This window comes from Balaenoptera physalus (assembly GCF_965194825.1).
Source record: "Balaenoptera physalus genome assembly, chromosome: 17".
Lineage (NCBI taxonomy): Eukaryota > Metazoa > Chordata > Mammalia > Artiodactyla > Balaenopteridae > Balaenoptera > Balaenoptera physalus.
This window is the reverse complement of record NC_138895.1, coordinates 9,121,776-9,141,696: the sequence shown is the minus strand read 5'-3', so window position 1 is coordinate 9,141,696 and position 19,921 is coordinate 9,121,776. Positions and strand designations below refer to the sequence as shown.

The 19,921-nt window shown below is 42.0% G+C and overlaps 1 protein-coding gene across 13 annotated transcripts in view; it reads left to right on the top strand.

The window, feature by feature from the left end:
• The first annotated feature begins 531 nt into the window (after positions 1-531).
• The window catches only part of ASPH (aspartate beta-hydroxylase), a 262,991-nt gene continuing 243,601 nt past the window's right edge, over positions 532-19,921 (top strand). For 2 of the 13 annotated variants that reach the window (XM_082433630.1, XM_082433621.1), the window contains exon 1: positions 543-913. In XM_082433630.1, the coding sequence (XP_082289756.1) occupies positions 796-913 (118 nt within the window). In that variant the 5' untranslated portion in view covers positions 543-795. Of the gene's footprint in view, positions 914-19,921 lie in introns of all 13 variants that reach the window. The other 11 variants (XM_082433629.1, XM_082433626.1, XM_082433633.1 and 8 more) reach the window with 9 other exon arrangements.

Here is a 19,921-nt window from a genome sequence, read left to right as displayed (position 1 = left end):
CAGATCAACTGCTTATGGCTTAAGCATTTAATTAGTCCTAACATCACCATTTCAGAAATGTCCTAACATTAATACTGACGAAATACAATTTTTTTCGCAAGAAGTGGGGGGGGTTGCATCCCTTGGCGTCTGTGTGCATAGAGACGTGGGACATGAACAAAATTCCAGGTGAAAGGCCAGGAGGAGGTGGGCTCTGTCCAGACGTTGCACACGTGCCGCCCGTCCCGCCCCCTGCGCCCCGCCCCCTGCGCCCCGCCCCATCCCGATCGTACAGGGTCCGCCAACGCTCGCGAGAGCCGTCTCGCCTTCCACGTCTGCCACGTTCCAAAGGACCGGGACAGACTGGAAAGTCGAAAGCAGCTCGCGCTCGCAGGCGGCTGCGTCGCGCCAGAACAGCCCTAAATCTGTAGCGGGTGGGGGAGCGCGGCCGGGTTCCGCCCCCCTCATAGGAACCCTTGTGATTGGCTTCATGTCCCGTCACTCAGCTTTCCGCCGACGGGGAGGGGGCGGGGCTCAGGCGAGAAGGGGCGTGGCCTAGGGGCGGGAGAGCGGCGCGCTCTCGCGTCGGGAGGGCAGTCACCGGCTCGGCGCACGCGAGGGCCGGGCGTGCGCAGGAGGCACGCGGGCCAAAGTCCTGAGAGGCGCTGCGGGCGGTGCTGAGACACCCGCGCGGCTGCAGGAGCCGCAGCCCGCACCCGCTGCAGCGCCCGCCGCAGTCAGCGCGCCCCGCGCCGCCCGCGTCCCCCACGCCCTGAGGGAGCCCCCCACCCCTCGCCTGCTCCAGCGGTGCGCGCCATGGCCCCGCGCAAGAATGCCAAGGGCGGCGGCGGCAACAGCAGCAGCAGCAGCAGCAGTTCCAGCAGCCCGAGCAGCTGCACCAGCGGCGGCAGCAGCAGCCCCGGGGCCCGGAGAGGTCAGAGGCGCTCCGGGGCCGGGGGCCGGGGCCGGCCCTGGGGATGGGGCCCGGGCGGCGGGCGCTGCGGGTCCACCGTCCCAGATGCTGCGGAGCGTCTCCTCCATCCTCCGCGTCGTTCCTCCTTTGGCCGCGGGGCGGAGGCCGCGCTCGGTGGGCCTGGCGGGCGGGCTGGAGGGGCCGGGCCGACTGGGGTCCGCGGCCTCGGGTTGGTCACGCCAGGGAACCCCTTCCCGGCCGGTCCTTCACCTGCAGTGCGCAGCCGAGATGGAGATCGTATTGATCTACTCTTTCTTGGCTTGCCGTGTGATTGGTGATGGGAGTAAGAGAAACAATTTACCTTTGCCGTGCGTATTTTGGGGAGTTTGGAAATGAGCCAAAGTCAGAGAAAATAAGTTCCTGCCAAACCAGCAGCTTTTAAGAGCAACTCAAAGGAGAATATTCTATGAGGGCTGCAGGGGTGAGTGTGTGGGAGTGATTCGAATGTTCTCGAAGACTATCTTAGATGTTTTTGCTTTTACGTAGCTTTCTTATGGTACGAATACTGGGCGAGCTTCTCTATTTTCTCCCTTTGTCTTTTAAAAAAAATCTATGGATATTCACCTTTCTCTTCCATGGGCTTATCCAGGAAAGAGGGAGAACAGATGTTTTAAATCTGTTTCATCTCATATTTCAGTGGTTCTCGGTTTCTTTTATACTTCCTTTGACTCATATTTAGGATATTGAAACTGCTATACACATGTGTATTGAATGTGAGCTGTAAACTTTCTTTTTTGAAATGATTTTAGATTCCTTGTTTCCTGAGGTCTGCAAGTAATGTATTTATATGTATCAAGAAAGTAAATCAGAATACTATAGTCATACTTTAAAGAACTGTTTTTTAAGTGGCACTTACCACTGTCCGACATTATTTATTTTCACGTGTATTGTCTTCCTGTCTCACTCACTCCTTGTTCACCCCTATTCCCAACTCTTAGAGTGGGTCTGGCCCTTAATAATTGCTCAATAAATTATTTGATTAGTGGATGAATAAATTTAAATGGTAGTGCAGTTAAAATCATTGCATAAATTTACACTCTGAGAACTAATATTTGTAGAGAAAAAGTACAGTTTGAATTTCAAAACAAGCATGTTAATTTACCTTTGGCGTAAGTAAAAGTTTGTGTTCCTTTGCCACTTGCCCTTAAATGCCAGTCAGTTGACTTAAACAGGCAGACGGGTAGATGCACTTGTCTCAGGCAGCTCTGGCTACCCTTTTTAAAGTTTCTAAATGAGAAGAGCCCATTGGACAGCTTAAGCACCAAGCAGAGAAAGCTGATAAACAAGACTTTAATGTTAATTGTTTTCAAAAGTTTTCCGTAGCTGTTTACAAGGAAAGCACATCTTTGTTCCATTTTGTCCTTTGCAGTCGTGGGTAGAGTGGTTTAACTATATCTGAAGCAGTTGCTTCATTATGTGGCCTGTTGTTGGTGGGAATTAGGAAGTATTAGGAAGTGTGTATTATATTCCCACCCCCAGTGGTTCAAGAACTAAACCAGTTTTAACAGGTAGGTAATACATTTAGGAAATGTTAGGACCTAAATGAATATATTCCAACTTTCATATTCAGGCATTTTAGAGCAAGTTCTGTCTGTATTTGAGGATCTACAGCCTTTCAAGTATTTTACACATCGATTCTATAATTGTCATGAAACAGACATAGTGTATAAAAGAGAACATGTAAAAGAGAGAAGTATCTGTATTACCAGAAAAATCTCCAAACAGAGAGTTGGTATCGGAGTGTTGCGTGTTACATAATGAGCATTCTTTTTCCACAGCTATTTTTTTGAGTAAATGGTGAGTTCTGACTGTGTGCCAGGTGGAAGGCACTGAAGATGGTGAGGAGGATTCTCGGAGTTGTAAACAGTTACACTGCAGTGTGAAAGTGTGATTCTATTTATGTTGGTTTCTTATAGTAGGGTATACCGGAAAGATCGAGCCACTTCTCTTTTGTTGCTGTGTTTATTGGGTCACTGATGTGTAGACATTGATGCCCAAGTCAATCCCATGTGCTGGGGAAATCAGAGAAGCTGAAGAAATTTTAGCTGTGGTGTTACGGTGAGGCCCAGAAAGATTGTCTGGCTCATTAAAGGTTATGTACTTCTTGGAAACCCAACTAGTTAATGGGTGATCCAAGACTAAACCCAGGTTTTCTCTTATTTGATCATTATATTATAGTACTGGACTTTAGGTTCTCTAATTTTATAAGATTTTATGGAAATCTTAAAGTAGATTATCTTTTAAGTTTCCTTCTGGCTATCTGTGGCATATTACACCTAGTTATTTAAGAAAAGTCTTACCTTTTGTCATACCACTGATTAACTTTGCTTTTACTAAAATTATGTGTGAAACAGTATATTTGAAAATCTTAGTTTGAGAAGAAGTGCGTGGGCTCAAATAGTGTGTTTTTTGAGATGTTTTGCATTGAGAGTTTGAAGTTGATGATGACGTTGGTCACATTAAACATTATTATTTCTTAAATTTGTGCATGAAAGTACAGTGGAAAAAGGACCCAGTCCTTTGAAGCATGCATTTTAGGGAAAATGTGATTATCTGGACTTCTGTTTATCTTAGTGGTCATTTTTTTCAAAAGTGGTGCTTTGAAACTGACTTTGGGGCTTTACATAACACTTGGATTTTTAAAGCAGGTGTCTGTTTTTTGATTAACTCTTCAACTTAAATTGAAAACATTAAATGTCTAGTTTTTTGCAGAGCTCAGTTTTACCTTTTCCAGTTTTATTCTTTAAAATATAAAAGAAACATGAGTAAATTGGACATTTTACCTTTAACTTGCATATAAAATCTTGACTTGCATGGCCAGTTGAGGCCAAGGGAAACCTCTTTCAGATTTATTGATTTGAAAATCTTGTTTAAAAGGGATAATGATGTACTTTGGGACTTATTTTGTAGTTACAGACACTGGTATGTATAATGTTTTTGTTTAGCTTTTCTCTTTGGAGTATCAATCAGTCTTTCCCTGTAGCTTCTAACTTGCTACAGGAATGGAAACATCTGTTTATTTTGTCCAATAGTGTCGCGCTACTACATCATGCTTTACCGATAGGTGTCACTGTAGAACAATTTTTCCTCTTTCAGTTTGAAGCTTCAGATTATGTAACACCAACTAGTTTTTAAAATTTAATCAGCCCTGTACACACTCAGAACCATTGATGGAAATCTACTTAAAAAATGCTCGGCCACTGCTGTTTAATTCTCTCAAAATCGCTAACAAAAGGTTTTGGATTTAGTAGTAAGAGTTGGCCCCTAGCAGTCTTATTTCTTTAGGCTTATTGTATTCAGAATTAAGTGCATTGATAGACTGTAAAATTTATACATTTGCAGATATTTGATGGGTGTTAATCACTTAGAATTTTTTTCCTTCCTTTTTACTTTCAGTATTTCTTAGACTACTTAGTAATTAACACATACAATACATTGCTGATTGCCTTCTGGCTCCCTTGAATGAGGAGGCCTTAGTGAAATTCCCTTTCTTTAGCCAGAGAATGTCAGTTAGGGCCAGTTGCTTAATCCTCCAGTAGTCATTCTAGAATGAAAACATAGGAGGGCCATAATTCTTCCACCGTAAGAACTGTGTGCTGTTTTGTGTTCAGATGAACAGCGTTTTGACCACCAGGCCAGATGGTATGAAACCAAGGGCTAAAAAATATTCTGAGGGAATTCTTGAACACAATTTTAACAACCTGTGTTTGGCTTAGGAAGTAAAAGGAGAGTTCCATACTTTAGCTTTGCTCGAAAATCGTGTGTCTCAGAGAGATTACTAGGAAGTGAGAGGTTCTGATTTTCAGCTGATTGCCAACAGGGTAAGTTGGATAAAGGATCTTGTGGGCTATCCACTCTATTTTTAGTTAGTATTGGAAATTTAGCCCCTGCGTTCTCTGGTCCCAGTAGAATAAACCTTATTATCTGCAGAAAGACAGTGTAGTTTGGGAAAGTCTGATGACCTGGATTCGTATCCATTTAAGAACCGTGTGGCAGGTCACTCAAAATTTCTAATCCTGGTCTCCGACGGAAAGAATTATTCAGAGTTGTGATAGCCCTAAAATCAATTTTACATGCCTTCCTGTTCCTCAGATTTTTCATTAAAGTACCTCTAATGGTAAAGGTGAGTATAAAACTTTGCAGACTATGTAAGGCTGTAGAGCGAAGCAGGCTACTACATGCTTGAAACTTTTTTATGATTTATTTAAAGAAATCATTTTCTGTTATATTGTGTAGCATCTGTTTAAGTGGATGTTTAGAGGTCATGTTTATACTGGGCTCTGAGTATCACTTGGCACATTTCTGTCTACCTCTGGGGGGTGTAAGTATCCCATCTGCACATCACCCTTCAAGTTGCTGATTCACCCTCTAACCCCTCCCAGATCTGTGCTATCTTCTGTTACTGGAGCTCAGATATATTTCAGTCTTTTGACGCTACTCGCGCACACTGTTTTAATATCATGAAAATATGCAACTTAGTTTGTGTCTTGGGTACTTCTGCATCTCCCACGTGGTTTGACTTCATTCTGTACTAAGATACAGAACATTTTAAAATTCACTTCTCTTTAATAAATCCTGTATGTACATAGAACCCATCTGCAGTTTACCCAGATCTCTGGGGAAAGCCTCAGCCATCTGTCAGGAGACGTGAGTGTGCTCAGGGCGGCTCCTGTGTTTCAGTATCTGCTGCCCCAGCATCCACGCCTGTTAGGATGTCCATTTCTTCCTTCTCTTCATCTCTATGTGCCACTGTAGGGGCACCTATTCCAGAGTCGAGTGCTTTAGCCACTTCACTTTCTCCTGGTAGTGCTGGGAGCCAAGGGGGTATTTCCTCGTCAGTCATTATTATTTTTTAATGAGGGTGCTTCAGGCATTTGGTCTGCATATATTATTTGTTTTTCAAGGGTGTGTCTTGTTTACCTCTGGCTGATGTGGATATCTTTTAATGGCAAATCGGTGAGTGTAATTTAGTTCTCATCAGATTGATGACACCTGAGGACAGATTTGCTGTAGATAACCTGTTAGACTCAAAGGAAATTTTGAGCTTACTTGGTGAATAAATCTTTTTTTTTTTAACATCTTTATTGGAGTATAATTGCTTTACAATGTTGTGTTAGTTTCTGCTGTATAACAAAGTGAATCAGCTATATGTATACGTATATCCCCATATCCCCTCCCTCTTTCATCTCCCTCCCACCCTCCCTATCCCACCCCTCTAGGTGGCACCGAGCTGATCTCCCTGTGCTATGCGGCTGCTTCCCACTAGCTATCTATTTTACATTTGATAGTGTGTATATGTCCATGCCACTCTCTCACTTCGTCCCAGCTTACCCTTCCCCCTCCCCGTATCCTCAAGTCCATTCTGTAGTAGGTCTGTGTCTTTATTCCCGTCTTGCCCCTAGGTTCTTCATGACCTTTTTTTTTTTTTTTAAGATTCCATATATATGTGTTAGCATACGGCATTTGTTTTTCTCTTTCTGACTTACTTCACTCTGTATGACAGACTCTAGGTCCATCCACCTCACTACAAATAACTCAATTTCGTTTCTTTTTATGGCTGAGTAATATTCCATTGTATATATGTGCCACATCTTCTTTATCCATTCATCTGTTGATGGACATTTAGGTTGCTTCCATGTCCTGGCTATTGTAAATAGAGCTGCAGTGAACATTGTGGTACATGACTCTTTTTGAATTATGGTTTTCTCAGGGTATATGCCCAGTAGTGGGATTGCTGGGTCGTATGGTAGTTCTATTTGTAGTTTTTTAAGGAACCTCCATACTATTCTTCATAGTGGCTGTATCAATTTACATTCCCACCAACAGTGCAAGAGGGTTCCCTTTTCTCCACACCCTCTCCAGCATTTTTATTTGGTGAATAAATCTTTAGAAAAGATAGTGACATAAGATCTTTTGAAGGATTGGGGCTGTTCTTTGGCCCCCTGTGAGTTCCAGGTGGCTGGCCAGTCGTTCTGGCTGTAGTATGACTGCTCTCATGTGCCGTAGAGGCTCTCTGTGCTCTAACGCGGGTGGGACTGGGGGTGGTGGGCGGGAGGGTGTCTGGTCAGAGTGGAAACCATTATTGCTGTACTTGGGGAGGTACCAGCATTTCTCTCCTGCATGTGTTCCTACAGATTTAACCCTGTGACTCATTCTGTATGGAAGCCAGCAAGCAACAGTCTTAATTTTGAGTAAGAAAATATGACTTGAGAAAATAATCTTATTCTATCACCAGCATTGTATGGCTGCCATTTCTCATGTCTTATATAGGTTTGACAGCCTTTGCTGTCATTCCCTAGTGCAGACTCGGTGCTGACTTGTTGTTCTCTCCTGTGTCTAACTTCTGGTTCTTGTTTATTATATTGCTAATATACAGTTTCTCACACTATCTTTCACACTCTGTTTTAATTCAGTTTTCCTGAATTGGTCTCCTGGAAAGTCTTTGATTGGTCTTAGGTTCACAGGTAAATTTTACGTAGAAGTTAATTTCTTTCCCTTAACATGAAAATAAAAATCTGTGTTGTGAGTGTTTATTGCAGGAATACCTAACATTTAAGTTTTCCATTCTTTGAATCAAATCAATTTGAATCAGGTGGCTGTCACTTACTGAATTTTATAAAGTATTTATAAATTGTTTCATGCTTTATGCTTTTTGCTTTTTGGTAGCGTACCATCTCTCTAACTTTCAGAATACAAATATTTCTATGTGCTGCTCTTTCAAACTGTATCTATTTGAAATATTACATATTAAGACGTTTACATAGATATAAAGAGTAATGCAGTGGTTACCACGTATCCACCATACAGATGAGGAAGTAAAATGTCACCAAATTCTTGGTTTCTCCTGTCCTGTGTTATCCCTTTCCAACCGCTCTTAAATATTTTGTGATAATCATTGTCATGCATTTCTTTACAATATGTAATATGTAATATATGTTGTATAATGTTATGTTGCATATTATATACTATATATCCATTTGCATAAAATATATCTGCTGTTAAATGCCATATATACGAAAATTGCTTAGGAAGTATATCTATATCCCTATGTATAGAAACATAAATATATACATATATACATACATACATACATATACACTTGTTTAGCACATGTTAAAAGTTTTATGAATAGGTTCATACTTGGCACATTAATTCGACCCTGTTTGAGATTGTACCAAACTGGCTTTTTGTTTTCATATATATAGTTCTTCACTGTATGAATGTGCTACTTTTTCTTTAGCCATTTTGGAGTCCAAGACCACTTCGTTTTCATTTTTCTTCTTTCAAAAACTGCTGCTCTGAACACTCTTAGAGCAGTCTGTCCCATAGATGTCTAAGTGTTTTTCTAGAGCAGCGGTCCCCAACCTTTTTGGCACCAGGGACCGGTTTCAAGGAAGACAATTTTTCCACAGACACGGGGTGCAGGGGAAGGGGATGGTTTTGGGATGATTCAAGCTCATTACATTTATTGTGCACTTTATTTCTATCATTATTACATTGTAATATATAATGAAATAATTATACAACTCACCATAATGCAGAATCAGTGGGAGCCCTGAGCTTGTTTTCCTGCAGCTAGATGGTCCCATCTGGGGTGATGGGAGACAGTGACACCCGAAGTGTGTTGCTTGTGTCTAGTCTACTCCGTGATCTTGTTTTGGTCTCTGTCACTGCAGAAAACCCTGCTTCACAAAGATAGGATGTTGGAAATGGAAGCAGGCTTTTCAGTGCTTCTGTGGCAATCTCAGGATATTCCGTCTTGACTTTAATCCAGATGTATGGAGATTTGAAGTTGTCTCAAACATACCTTTAAGGCCACCGTCATCTGTGATCTCAAGCAGTTGATCCTTCTAGCACGGAAGTCTGTTCACCTGGCTTATTCACAAAGGGGGCGCGGATCCATTCCTTCCCCGTTCGGGGGTCTTTTGTGGGTGGGAAGTAATGCTCAAAGTCTTTTGAAAGCTGAGATAGGTCATCATGCACCAGGTGGGAGAAGGAAGGCCCTGGCTCAGTCTCTTTCAAAATCTCTGCTGATGTTTGAAACATGTCAAAAATCCCCATGTTCACTCGTCGCCCCTATAATTCCAGTTTGGCTTTGAATGCAGCCACTTTATCTGCGGACTTGAACACAGTTGTCGTTCTCCCCCGAAGTGACAGATTGAGTTCGTTGAGCAGGTTAAATATGTCACACAAGTAAGCAAGTTTTGCAACCCATTCTGTGTCACTGAAGTGTGCTGCCAGTGGTGACTGTTTTTTCTAAAAGAAATCTCTGGAGCGGCTCTCCTAACTCAGAAACTCTGACCAGTGATCTCCCTTTAGAAAGCCATCTCACTCTGTGTGTGAGAGAAGACGTGTGTGCTCTGCGTCCATCGCCTCACAGAGCTGCGCAGACGTGAGTTAAGGGCATGTACTTTAACAGGGTTGATAATTTTAATCACATCCTGCAAAACGTTGTTAAGTTTGGGTGACATTTTTCAGCCTGCCAGCATTTCTCTATGGATGACACAGTGTGTAGACTCACATTCAGAAGCAACCTCTTTGACCCGAGTAGTGAAACCAGAAAGCCGTCCAGTCATGGCAGCCGCTGTCTGTGCATATACCGACACAAAGTGACCAATTCAGTTTTCCTGATATGTAATCATTCAAAGATTTGAGTAGTTCTGCAGCTGTGGTGTTGGTTGGCAACAAAAGTGCACATAACATGTCCTCGTGCACATCCTTCTGAAAAATATATCGCATAAAATCAAGCATTGTTGCCTTGTTGTCAACATCGCTAGACTCGTCAACCTGGATTGCGTACCATGGTGACTCATTAATCCTCTCGAACAGTTGTCTCAATATCCTCTGCTGTTTCATCAGTTCATCTAGTTATGGTGCTAGCCGAAAGAGGAACACGTGCCACCTTTTGAACTGCAGCCTTTCCTGAAAGTTCACGACAAACATCCTTAGCAGCAGGCAGGATCAACTCTTCACCAATAGTAAAGGGCTTCTTAGCTTTAGCAATGTGGTTAGCCGCTAAGAATGATACTCTCAGTGCAGACACTGAGCGCATGAAGTAGTGGCTGTTAATAATTGCTTCCGTTCTTCGTGTTCACATTTTTTTCTTTTGAAAAACTCCAAAGGCTTGTCTTTTAATGCACGGTGCTTGGTCTCCATTGGCGAAGCAGTTCTGAAGGTTTCATGGCTTCGTTGGATAGCAGGTCACCACATACTATACAAAGTGGGCTTGGAGAATGTGAATCAGTTGTTGCAATGAACCCGTAAGTTAAGTAGGACTCTTGGCATTTTCTTTTAAATGCAGCTTTCTTTTTGTTGGCAGTCTTAGAGTCTTCTGCTGTCTCATCATTGGGTCTTTGCCCCTTTTCAAAGAAGTTCTCCAATGACGCTTGTCTTTTACTGATTTTGGCTAGGGTTAGCTTGTGGGCTTACCAAAACTGTGACTGAGACAAGTGCACAGCATGGGAAAGAGGCGTGGATGGAAGCGGTAAATAAAATAACGGGCAGGCTACGTGTGGACTAAAATAAGTGTCGGATTCTGACTTAAAGCCTGCCACCAGATGCAGCTGTACAATCGGAGTACATCAACTCACGTGCCACTATAAAGCCTGCCACCAGATGCGGCTTAATTGTCACTTGTCACTCACTGATAGGGTTTTGATATGAGTCTGCAAGCACTTGATTTATTTTGGTCTCTGTGCAGTCAAACCTCTCTGCTAATGATAATCTGTATTTACAGCCGCTCCCCAGCGCCAGCATCAACGCCTCAGCTCCGCCTCAGATCATCAGGCATTAGATTCTCATAAGGAGCCTGTGACCTACATCTCTTGCCTGCGCAGTTCACAGTCGCCGCTGATCTGACAGGAGGCGGAGCTCAGGCGGTAGCATGAGCAATGGGGAGCGGTCGTAAAACAGTCCACCGACCAGTACTGGTCTTTGGCCCCGGGGGTTGGGGACCCCTGTTCTAGAGCATAATTTAAGATTGGAATTGTTGGGTCATAGAAAATACACATACTAAACTTTACTAGGTATTACCCTTTTTTTCACCCGAAAATGGTTATATCACTTTACACTCCCACCTCCCGTGAATATAGCTATCTGTGTGGTGCAACCATATTACCAACGCTCGGTAACCTTTAATATTGCTATTGCAAGTTTAGTGGGTGTGAAGTAGCACTTTGCGTTTTAAACTTGCATTTACCTCATCACCAGTGAGGTTACCAGTGGGGATAGCTATTTGAGTTTCCTTTTCTGTGAATTCTTTACATATAACCTATATTTTTTAGGTTTTTTAATTTTAATTTTAATTTTTGATTTGTAGAAATTCTTTCTTTATCCTGAACCATTTGATTGTGTGATAAAGGGCTTCTTCTAGTCTGTGATTATTCACATTGTCATTTTCTGTGGTATATTTTGTTGAACAGAATTTTTAGATTTTTAATATATTGATAATAGCATTTTTCTGTTTTCTACTTTATGGTTTGTGTTTTATTTAAGACATCTTTTCTAACAGATCATAAAACATTTTCTACTTTTTTCTGTAAAATATCTTAAATTTTGCCTTTCACATTTAGATGTCTAAACTGTGGGGTGTAGATATTATTGTATATATTGTGAGGTAGGGATCTGATTCAATATTTTTAAAGAATGGATAATGAAAATTTCATGTACCATTAACTGAAGTGTCTTCTTTCTACACCAATCTGCTGTATCACCTCTTGTGTGTAGATACCTGTGGCTCTGTTTTGTTCCTGGCATGTGGAATTGGGCAAGTCCTTCTACCCTGTCTTTTTCATCATTATCCTAGATGTTTTTGGACATTTCCTTGCCTGTGTCCTTTTAGAATCTGCTCATCAAGTTAAGTGTCATGAAAAAATTTCAGGATTTTGACTGGGATTGTATTGAATTTATAGAACAGTTTGGGACAAATACACATTTATATAGAGTCTTCCTGTACATGAACATAGTGTAACTTCCTACTTATTTAAGTCTTACAATGAATTGTTATAATTTTATCCAAAAGTGATATGCCTCTTTTATTAGATATAATCTAAGTATTTTATTACTTTACGTTTTTTTAAACTAACTTTTTATTAGGAAAAATTTAAAATATACACCAAAGCTAAAAGAATTGTATGATGATCCCATCCAGATTTTACAGTGGTTAACATTTCATATATTTGCTTTATATCATACTCATCAATTTATTCTTTTATGCATTTCAAAGTAAGATGTAGACATCAGTATACCTCATTCCTAAACATGTATGCATGCCTGTTATTAGAGCTCAACATTTGTTATTGTTCCCTGCCCCCTTCCCCCACTGAGGTAATATTATCATACAGTAAATTGCACAAATCTTAGTGTAGGATTTGAGGAGTCTTTATAAATGTATACATCTGTGTAACCCAACCCAAGATGAAGAATATTTCCATGATTCCAGGAAATTCTCTCAACCCTCTTCATTGCTACCACCTCAGCCCTCAGAGGCAACCATTGTGCTATCTTTTCTCACTGTAGATTGGTATTGCCTGTTCTAGAACTTCATTTTGTAAATACTTTTTGTGTAAGGCTTCTTTGACTCAGCATATTTTTGAGGCTCATCCATGTTGCTGGTATGAGTACTTTGTTCCTTTTTATTGCCAAGTAGTTCATTGTGTGACCATAGCACAACGTGTGATCCATTCTTTTGTTGATGGACACTTGAGCTTTTCCTAGTTTGGACTAATATGAAGAAAAGTCTATGAATATTGTAATATTGGAGAAGTTTTTTTTCTTTTTTTAGTGGACATATTTCTTCATTTCTCTTGAGCAAATACCCAGGAGAGGAATTAGTGGGTTATAGGGTAGGTGTATATTTAGTTTTATTAAAAAAATAAAAATAAAAACCTGCCAGAGTGTTTCCAGAGTGGTTATACAATTTAATTTAACTCTCACCAACACTGTGGGAATTTTAGTTGTTCTATATCTACCAGCATTTGGGGTTGTCAGTCTTCTTAATTTTAGCCATTCTGGTGGGCGTTCAGTGGCTTCTCATTGTAGTTTAAAATTGTCTTTCCCTGATGACTATGATATCATGTACTTTTTCTTGTGCTTATTGGCCATATACATTGTTATCTTCCTTTGTGAAGTTTCTGTTTAGGTTTTTTGCCCATTTTTATTGCTTTTCTGTCCTTTTATTGAGCTGGAATTTTTATATATTCTAGATAGAAGTTTTTTCAGATATATATATTGCAAATATTTTTCCCAGTCTATAGCTTGCCTTTTCATTTTTTAAATAAAATATTTTGAAGAACGAGTATTTTTAATGGTGTTTATTTTTATGGTGTTGTTTTTTGTATCTTGTCTAATAAGCTTTTCCTATTCCCAACTCACAAAGCTATCCTCCCATATTTTCTTCTAGAAGTTTTTTAGTTTTTGTGTTTAGGTCTATGATCCATCTCAAATCAATTTTGGATTAGTTTTTTGTTTTTTCCTATGGATATCCCCTTGTTATGGCACCATTTGTTGAAAAGACTTGGCTTTCATCATTGGATTGCTTTTGGTGCCTTTGTCAAAAACCATATGACAATATAATTGTAGACCTATGTCTGCACTCTCTATTTTCTGGCACTTTCAGATTTATTTGATTATTTTATGGGTTTTAGCTATTCCATCTATTTAGTTGTTAACCAGTAAATACACTTGGAGGCCTCGAGGGCTGACATAGGTCTAAGATACAGTTACTGATGGCCTCTGTGGTACTAGTAGATTTATGTGTGAAACAAAATTACCCTTTTGCTCTGTAAGGTTATGTAGAGCAGGACATTTTTAAGGTGAAATTAGTGTATGTGAAGGTGCAAAGCTTATAAGCAACTTGTATTTATTTTTTCTTCTGGAGGTAGTGCAGTATTTGTGTTAATAAGTCAGTTGTTGGAATGGTCTTGTGCTCGGTGAGACATTTGAGATGATGAATAAGGATAGAATGAGATTGAGTAAGACAGAGAGCTGGTCCCCAGCTTAAGTAAGTACTGATTTGGAATAAATTACGTACATTCAAGACCTTCCCTCTCCCTGGTCCCTCAACAATGCCTTGCAGGCTCTCCGTGGTTTCTTAGTTGAAAACTGGTGTTTTCAGCCCCAGCTATTTAAATCTTCAACTTTCTGAGCTCGGGACCTACTACTTTCCATTCAGTTCCGGCATGTGGCTTCCCCCCGTTGTGCAGGGAGACCAGAGGACGTCCTGAGGAGTACTCATCGCTTCAGTGGTGGGTGGGGTTGGCCTTTGAGTTGCATGGCACTGGGGGGCAACTGATGTGAGGCTGATGAGGAGACATGGTCTAGGACCTATGGTGGCTGCAAAAACCAGTCCAGTTGAGAATCTCAGCAAGCTATTGCTCTGATTTGGGCATGAAAGTACCCAACAACTGAAGTAGGTCTTGAATACGTAGTTCAGTAACGCTCCTTTTCTTTCTTCAGACTGAGGAGCAAGCCCAGCGGGGTGGTGGGTGAGTGAAGATGAGCCAGCACCACAATTAGGATTTAAAATCCTGGCAGTCACAGCTCTCCTGGACCTTCGGCCCCCACCCACCTAAGAGGGAAGTCAAGGCTACGGTCGGAGTCCTGGGTCTCTCTCGAGGACCCTTAGTGGGCACCACTTTCTCAGAGGCCTGAACCGTCACTTACCTTCTCCCTGAGAACTCTCCTCCCCCCCCCTCCCACAGCCTGGACCCCCTTCTTTAGTCTTTCTCATTAAATGAAAAACAAAACAGAAGACACAGAGATCCTGTACTCTGCCTCCTCTAACCAGCCAGATGCTGCAGAAGAGTAGTATGGCTCCTTGCCTTCTCTCCTTCAGGTCTTTCTGGACTCAGCAGAGACTAGTCCCAAATCCCCTGGGCTCTTCTTATTCCTTTTCTTTATCTGCTCCCTGAAAGATAGTCTTACCGAAGATTCTTTGCCTGGCACGGTTCTAATCCCATGCCACACAATCTTCACTTAATAACAGTCGTGACAGAGGAAAAGCATAGTACCTGTTACTGACTGCTAACTATGTGTCAGACACTGGTGTACTTCTTTATATGTCAGCACTGAATTCTCACAGTAGTCCTCTAAATTCCCTTTCTGTAGATGAAGAAATGGAAGCTTAGATCAGTTTGCCGAAGATCATGGAGCTCGTAAAAGTCGGAGCTGGAGTCAAGATCCCAATTCTGACTCCAAAGCTACTTTAGTTGAATGTTTTAGATCCTCGGTAGTTGTTGCTTAGATTACTCATAACTGGTCCTATTTCATCCTTCTGTCATTGTCATCTTCATTAACTGGAAGTTAGATCATGTCCCTTCCTTATTGGAAAACCTTGAGTAGTTCCCCCGGGTACTCAAGGTGTAGTTCAGATTTCTTAGCACCATCTCGGAGGCATTTCATGGTCTTGCCTCTCTTGCCCTCTCTAGCCATTCTCAGCCTTGCTCCCTTTATATGTATATTAATTAAGCCATATTTAATCGCTCTCTGTAGTCTCCACACATGCACTTGCTGTTTCTTCCATGACAGCACCTCACTTTCTCTTTCCCTATGTGACTCCTGTACTTCCTTCAAGATGCAGCTCCTCCATCAGTTCTTCTTACTCTCCCTTCATCGTCTCCCCAGAGGCTGGGTTTTGCAACCCACTTCCCCCTCCCCCAGCACGAGCTTCTGTAGCGCCCTCTGCAGTCAACTGTTTTAGCATCCTCATTGATTAACGGGTTCCTTCAGCAGATGAAAGTGTGACCCAATCATTGACAACAAAATATCAGACTGAACTGGACCAAGTACTAGCGCCGCCACTCAGTTTTAACCTTTAGTACGTCAGCAAACCTCTCTAAGCATCTTTAAATAGTTCTCCATCTTTCAAATGGAGATAATAATACTCATATCATACTTATGAAGATTGGCTGCAAAGTGACACGTAGTAAGCGTTTCCTAACTACACTTATTCTATATGGGTGATACCACCACGACCAAAACAGACATTTTCTTTTGTACCGTGATGATCTGTTTTCTTTCATTCTTGCTTGATTGTAAGGGCAGCTCTGTGTTAGGAACAGACATCAGACGCAAACTCCCGTAAAGAGTTTAGGAATTGATTTCATTTAAAAAGATGTGATGTGCTCATACCAAATGTGGTAGGATCAGTGGCTCAAAATGTCCTCAGGGCATGCGCCCTCTCAGTGTAGGTGTCTGCCATCCTGAGGCTGGCTCCTCCGGGGTTCAGGATGGCAGCCGGCGGCCGTTGGGATTGCTTGCTTCCCTGTTCACGCTCAGCAGAAGAAGGGGGCTTTTTCTCTTTTGCTTAGAGCAGGGCTCCTTAGCTCAGCCCTACCTGTCTCACCATCGCTGGCTGCCGAGGGGTTGCCACAGTTGTTCTGATCTGGGGTCAGCATTGTGGTCACATGATCATGTTATTACATTTTTCTTTTGATTTCTTTTCAACTGATTTAAGAAGTGAAAACCATTCTCAGCTCCTGGTTCATACAAAAATAGGAGGTGGGTCACAGTTTACTCACCCTGGTCTAGAGTAATTGTTAAGATTGGGAGAGTTACTCCTAATGTTTGGTGTAGGTAAACACCATGTTTCGTTTTCTTTTTATCTCCAGTGCTTAAATGATTGGGTGTAGTAGGTGCTCAGTAAACATTAGAATGAACAAATACAGGGAAAAGTCTTACTTCCCTCTCATAGATCAAAAGGGCACTGAGAGTATATAGGCTGTGTTTTTGTGTCTTCTACGCTGCCTTGAATGTAATAAGTGCTCCAAAATTATGTGTTGTGTAGGTGGATTTTTTTTTTTAGGTTTATGGTATGGGCCATAAGACAGATCACAAAGTCCTCTTGATGTTTATAAGTGTTGGAGCTAAAGAAATAAAAATTATTAAGATGTGGAGAATTGTTTAAATCGATCAAGTGCTTGCTGGTAGTTTCAACATTGTAGTACTTAGGCCAGTAGAAAGCATTCAGAGTTTGTATATTCTGATTGGGAGGAGGGTTGGACCAAAGCAGGCATTTATTTGTTCTGCATTTTGTGAAATTAGAAAAGCTCTGCTTACTTTGCAAGATTTTGATTTCCCCTCACTTTATTCTTAAATATGACTCGTAGATAGACTAAAATTATTTATGTGTATACGGAAATACTGCTAAGTTTTTGTTCCCTTTATTTTTCGGTTTTGGCTTTTAAAATTCTTTTGTAAGAATTATCAATATTTCCTTCTTGACTTAATATTAAAGTTTGTCAATTTTAATTAAAAGATAAAAAATATGAACAATGCTAACGTTTATAAAGAAGGTTGTCCTTCAAAATGCTATATATCTTTAAATTCAAGAGGCTGGTTCTTCCCAAGTGATTATTTTCATCCACATTGTCCCATATACTCTTTTTTTTTTTAACATCTTTATTGGAGTATAATTGCTTTACAGTGGTGTGCTAGTTTCTGCTTTATAACAAAGTGAATCAGCTAGACATATACATATATCCCCATATCTCTTCCCTCTTGCATCCATATACTGTTTTACCCTAATATAGTACTTACCAAAATGAATTTTTAATTTATTTTTATTTGTTTTTCTCCTCCACTGGACTGTAAGCTAAGTGGCCTCTCTTGTTCTTTGCTATAGTGCAGGGCAGGGATTTCAAGAGCATTTGTCGAATGAATGCATATTCAGGTGCATGGAGAAAACTGTGGAAGCCTTTTAAAATTTACCATCCTGTGATTTTGATTACTTTGTGTCTTAAAATCTTTACATTAGCTTATAAAGCTGAGAGAAGCTTATTCTGCTGATCTGAATTAACATGTTGAGCAGAAATGTTCTATTTAGAACAAGACTTTTATCCAAGATGGTATTACACATATTTAGCCACTGCTAGGGAAGGGACCCCAGTCAGGACAGCACCTGTGAAACATACCTTTGCTGTACAGCTGATTCACTTTGTTATAAAGCAGAAACTAACACACCATTGTAAAGCAATTATACTCCAATAAAGATGTAAAAAAAAAAAACATACCTGTGCTTTCTGCCTGAACATTAGCTTCTCGGGAACTGGCATAAAGCTTTGAGACTTCAGCCTTTTTAGGTGGTCAGATTTCACTGGGTCATACTCCTAGGAACTTCGGCAGCAGCCTAGCTGGGTTATTCTGGAACACAGCCAAGAGACCAGTATTTGCAACAGTTTGCTGCAGTGCAGCCTGAGTGCAGGATGGCAAGCGGGGTGTATGGTGACTTTTGTTCCCGGTGACCTCAGCCAGAGAGGGAGGTTGTGAGTTTGGTGAAGCTGGAGCTGAGGCGGGGATCAGGGAGGGAGGTTAGAGTAAAAATGAGTCAGTGAGAGCAGAGTTAGGGGGCACCTGAACAGAACAGGTGGTGACATTGACCATCACTTTGGTTTTGAACTGGGGCAGGATTGGGAGGAAAGGGACAGACTTGGGGTGTGAGGCGGGGCAGCTGAGTCGACGAAGCCGATGAGGTCCCAGCTGGACCTGCCCTGGCCATTCCTGTCCCTCACCCAGAACCAGACTGTGGTCCGGTTTTGTTTTCAGAATACTCCATGTATGTTATATTTGCTTTACCATCTAGATGGCCCCCAAAACATTTATATTTGCATTGTTTTTTTGTGGGAGTGCCATGTAAATTGTCCAGTGAAGTTAATGAGGTTTACTATGTCCTGGATCCTGTGCTCCGTGGGGAGGGGAATACAGCAGTCAAACCTAACACCAGCCTCTGGGAAGGTCACTGTCCTATGGGCTGCAGAGCAGTAAATACTCCGATGAACGAAGTGTGCGTGGTTCAGGGAGTAGGGAAAGGAAGACTAGAATGCGAACCAGCTAAGGCTTTTCAGGACTCTCAAAACTACAGCCCCAGCTAACGTCTTCTGGCCAGTTAAACTCTGTGGAATCATGGAAGTTAGAAGAGGTGACAAAGACACTCGAGGGACAAATGGCCCATTTGTATTAAAGAAAGAAAAGTAGATTCAGGGCAACTCTAAACTGATGTCTCATGACAATCCTAGGCAAATTCTAGAATTAAAAATTTTAGGGTGGGAGGGAGGGAGTTGCAAGAGGGAGGAGATATGGGGATATATGTATATGTATAGCTGATTGACTTTGTTATAAAGCAGAAACTAACACACGATTATAAAGCAATTACACCTCCAATAAAGATGTTTAAAAAAAAAAAGCAAAAATTTTATTTTTCAGTGGATAGCAAAGACACTGCAGGTTTACTAAGTGTAGGTTCTCACTGTGCATTTTGACAAGCCTTCTGGACAAGTGATCAGGATACAATCTTGTATTTTTTCCTGACTTCACCAAGGTGTTCAACACCATCTCTGAGAATCCCCCTGGGCCTCGGGTGGTAAAGCCTCGGTCTTGTGACAGAGTATGGACCACAGCCGACTGCAGCACTGGACCCACAGAGCGCTGATTTCATGGGTTGATGTCAGTTTTCAGGGCGTCCGGCCCAGTTCATGTCTCTTAAAGTAGCGTGTGGCACAGAGGTGAGGGCAGTTAGTCCCGGGAGGGAAAGAGACACCATGCAGGCAGCCTGGCTGGGAAGGTGGACTTTTGACACATGGTTGCACACTTCTGCAAAATGAACTCCTTGCTGAGGGTAAGCTGGGACAGGCTTGAAGCAGTAGGTGTATTTTCCAGAAGGCCTAGTGTTTTGTTGTGTTGGGGTTGGGTTTTTTAATTGCTCGCGGTCTCAGAGGGTGCTGCCCGCTTGATGTGTCTGACAAGGAATCCCCTTGCACGTGAGTGTCATCGCGGCCAGGTGAGGGAGGGGAACGTCCCGCCCTGTGTAGGGTGGGCTGCATCCGGACTTGTGAGGCCTGCATATTGGGGGGGGGGGTGGAGGCGGCGGGGTGTGGGGAGCGCCTTTACGATGAGGTCCTGGGCTGAGGGTGTCCTGTTAGCCCGGTGGCGGGAGGGGTGAGCCCCCTGGGACGCTGGCCCCCGTGGAGCCCTCCC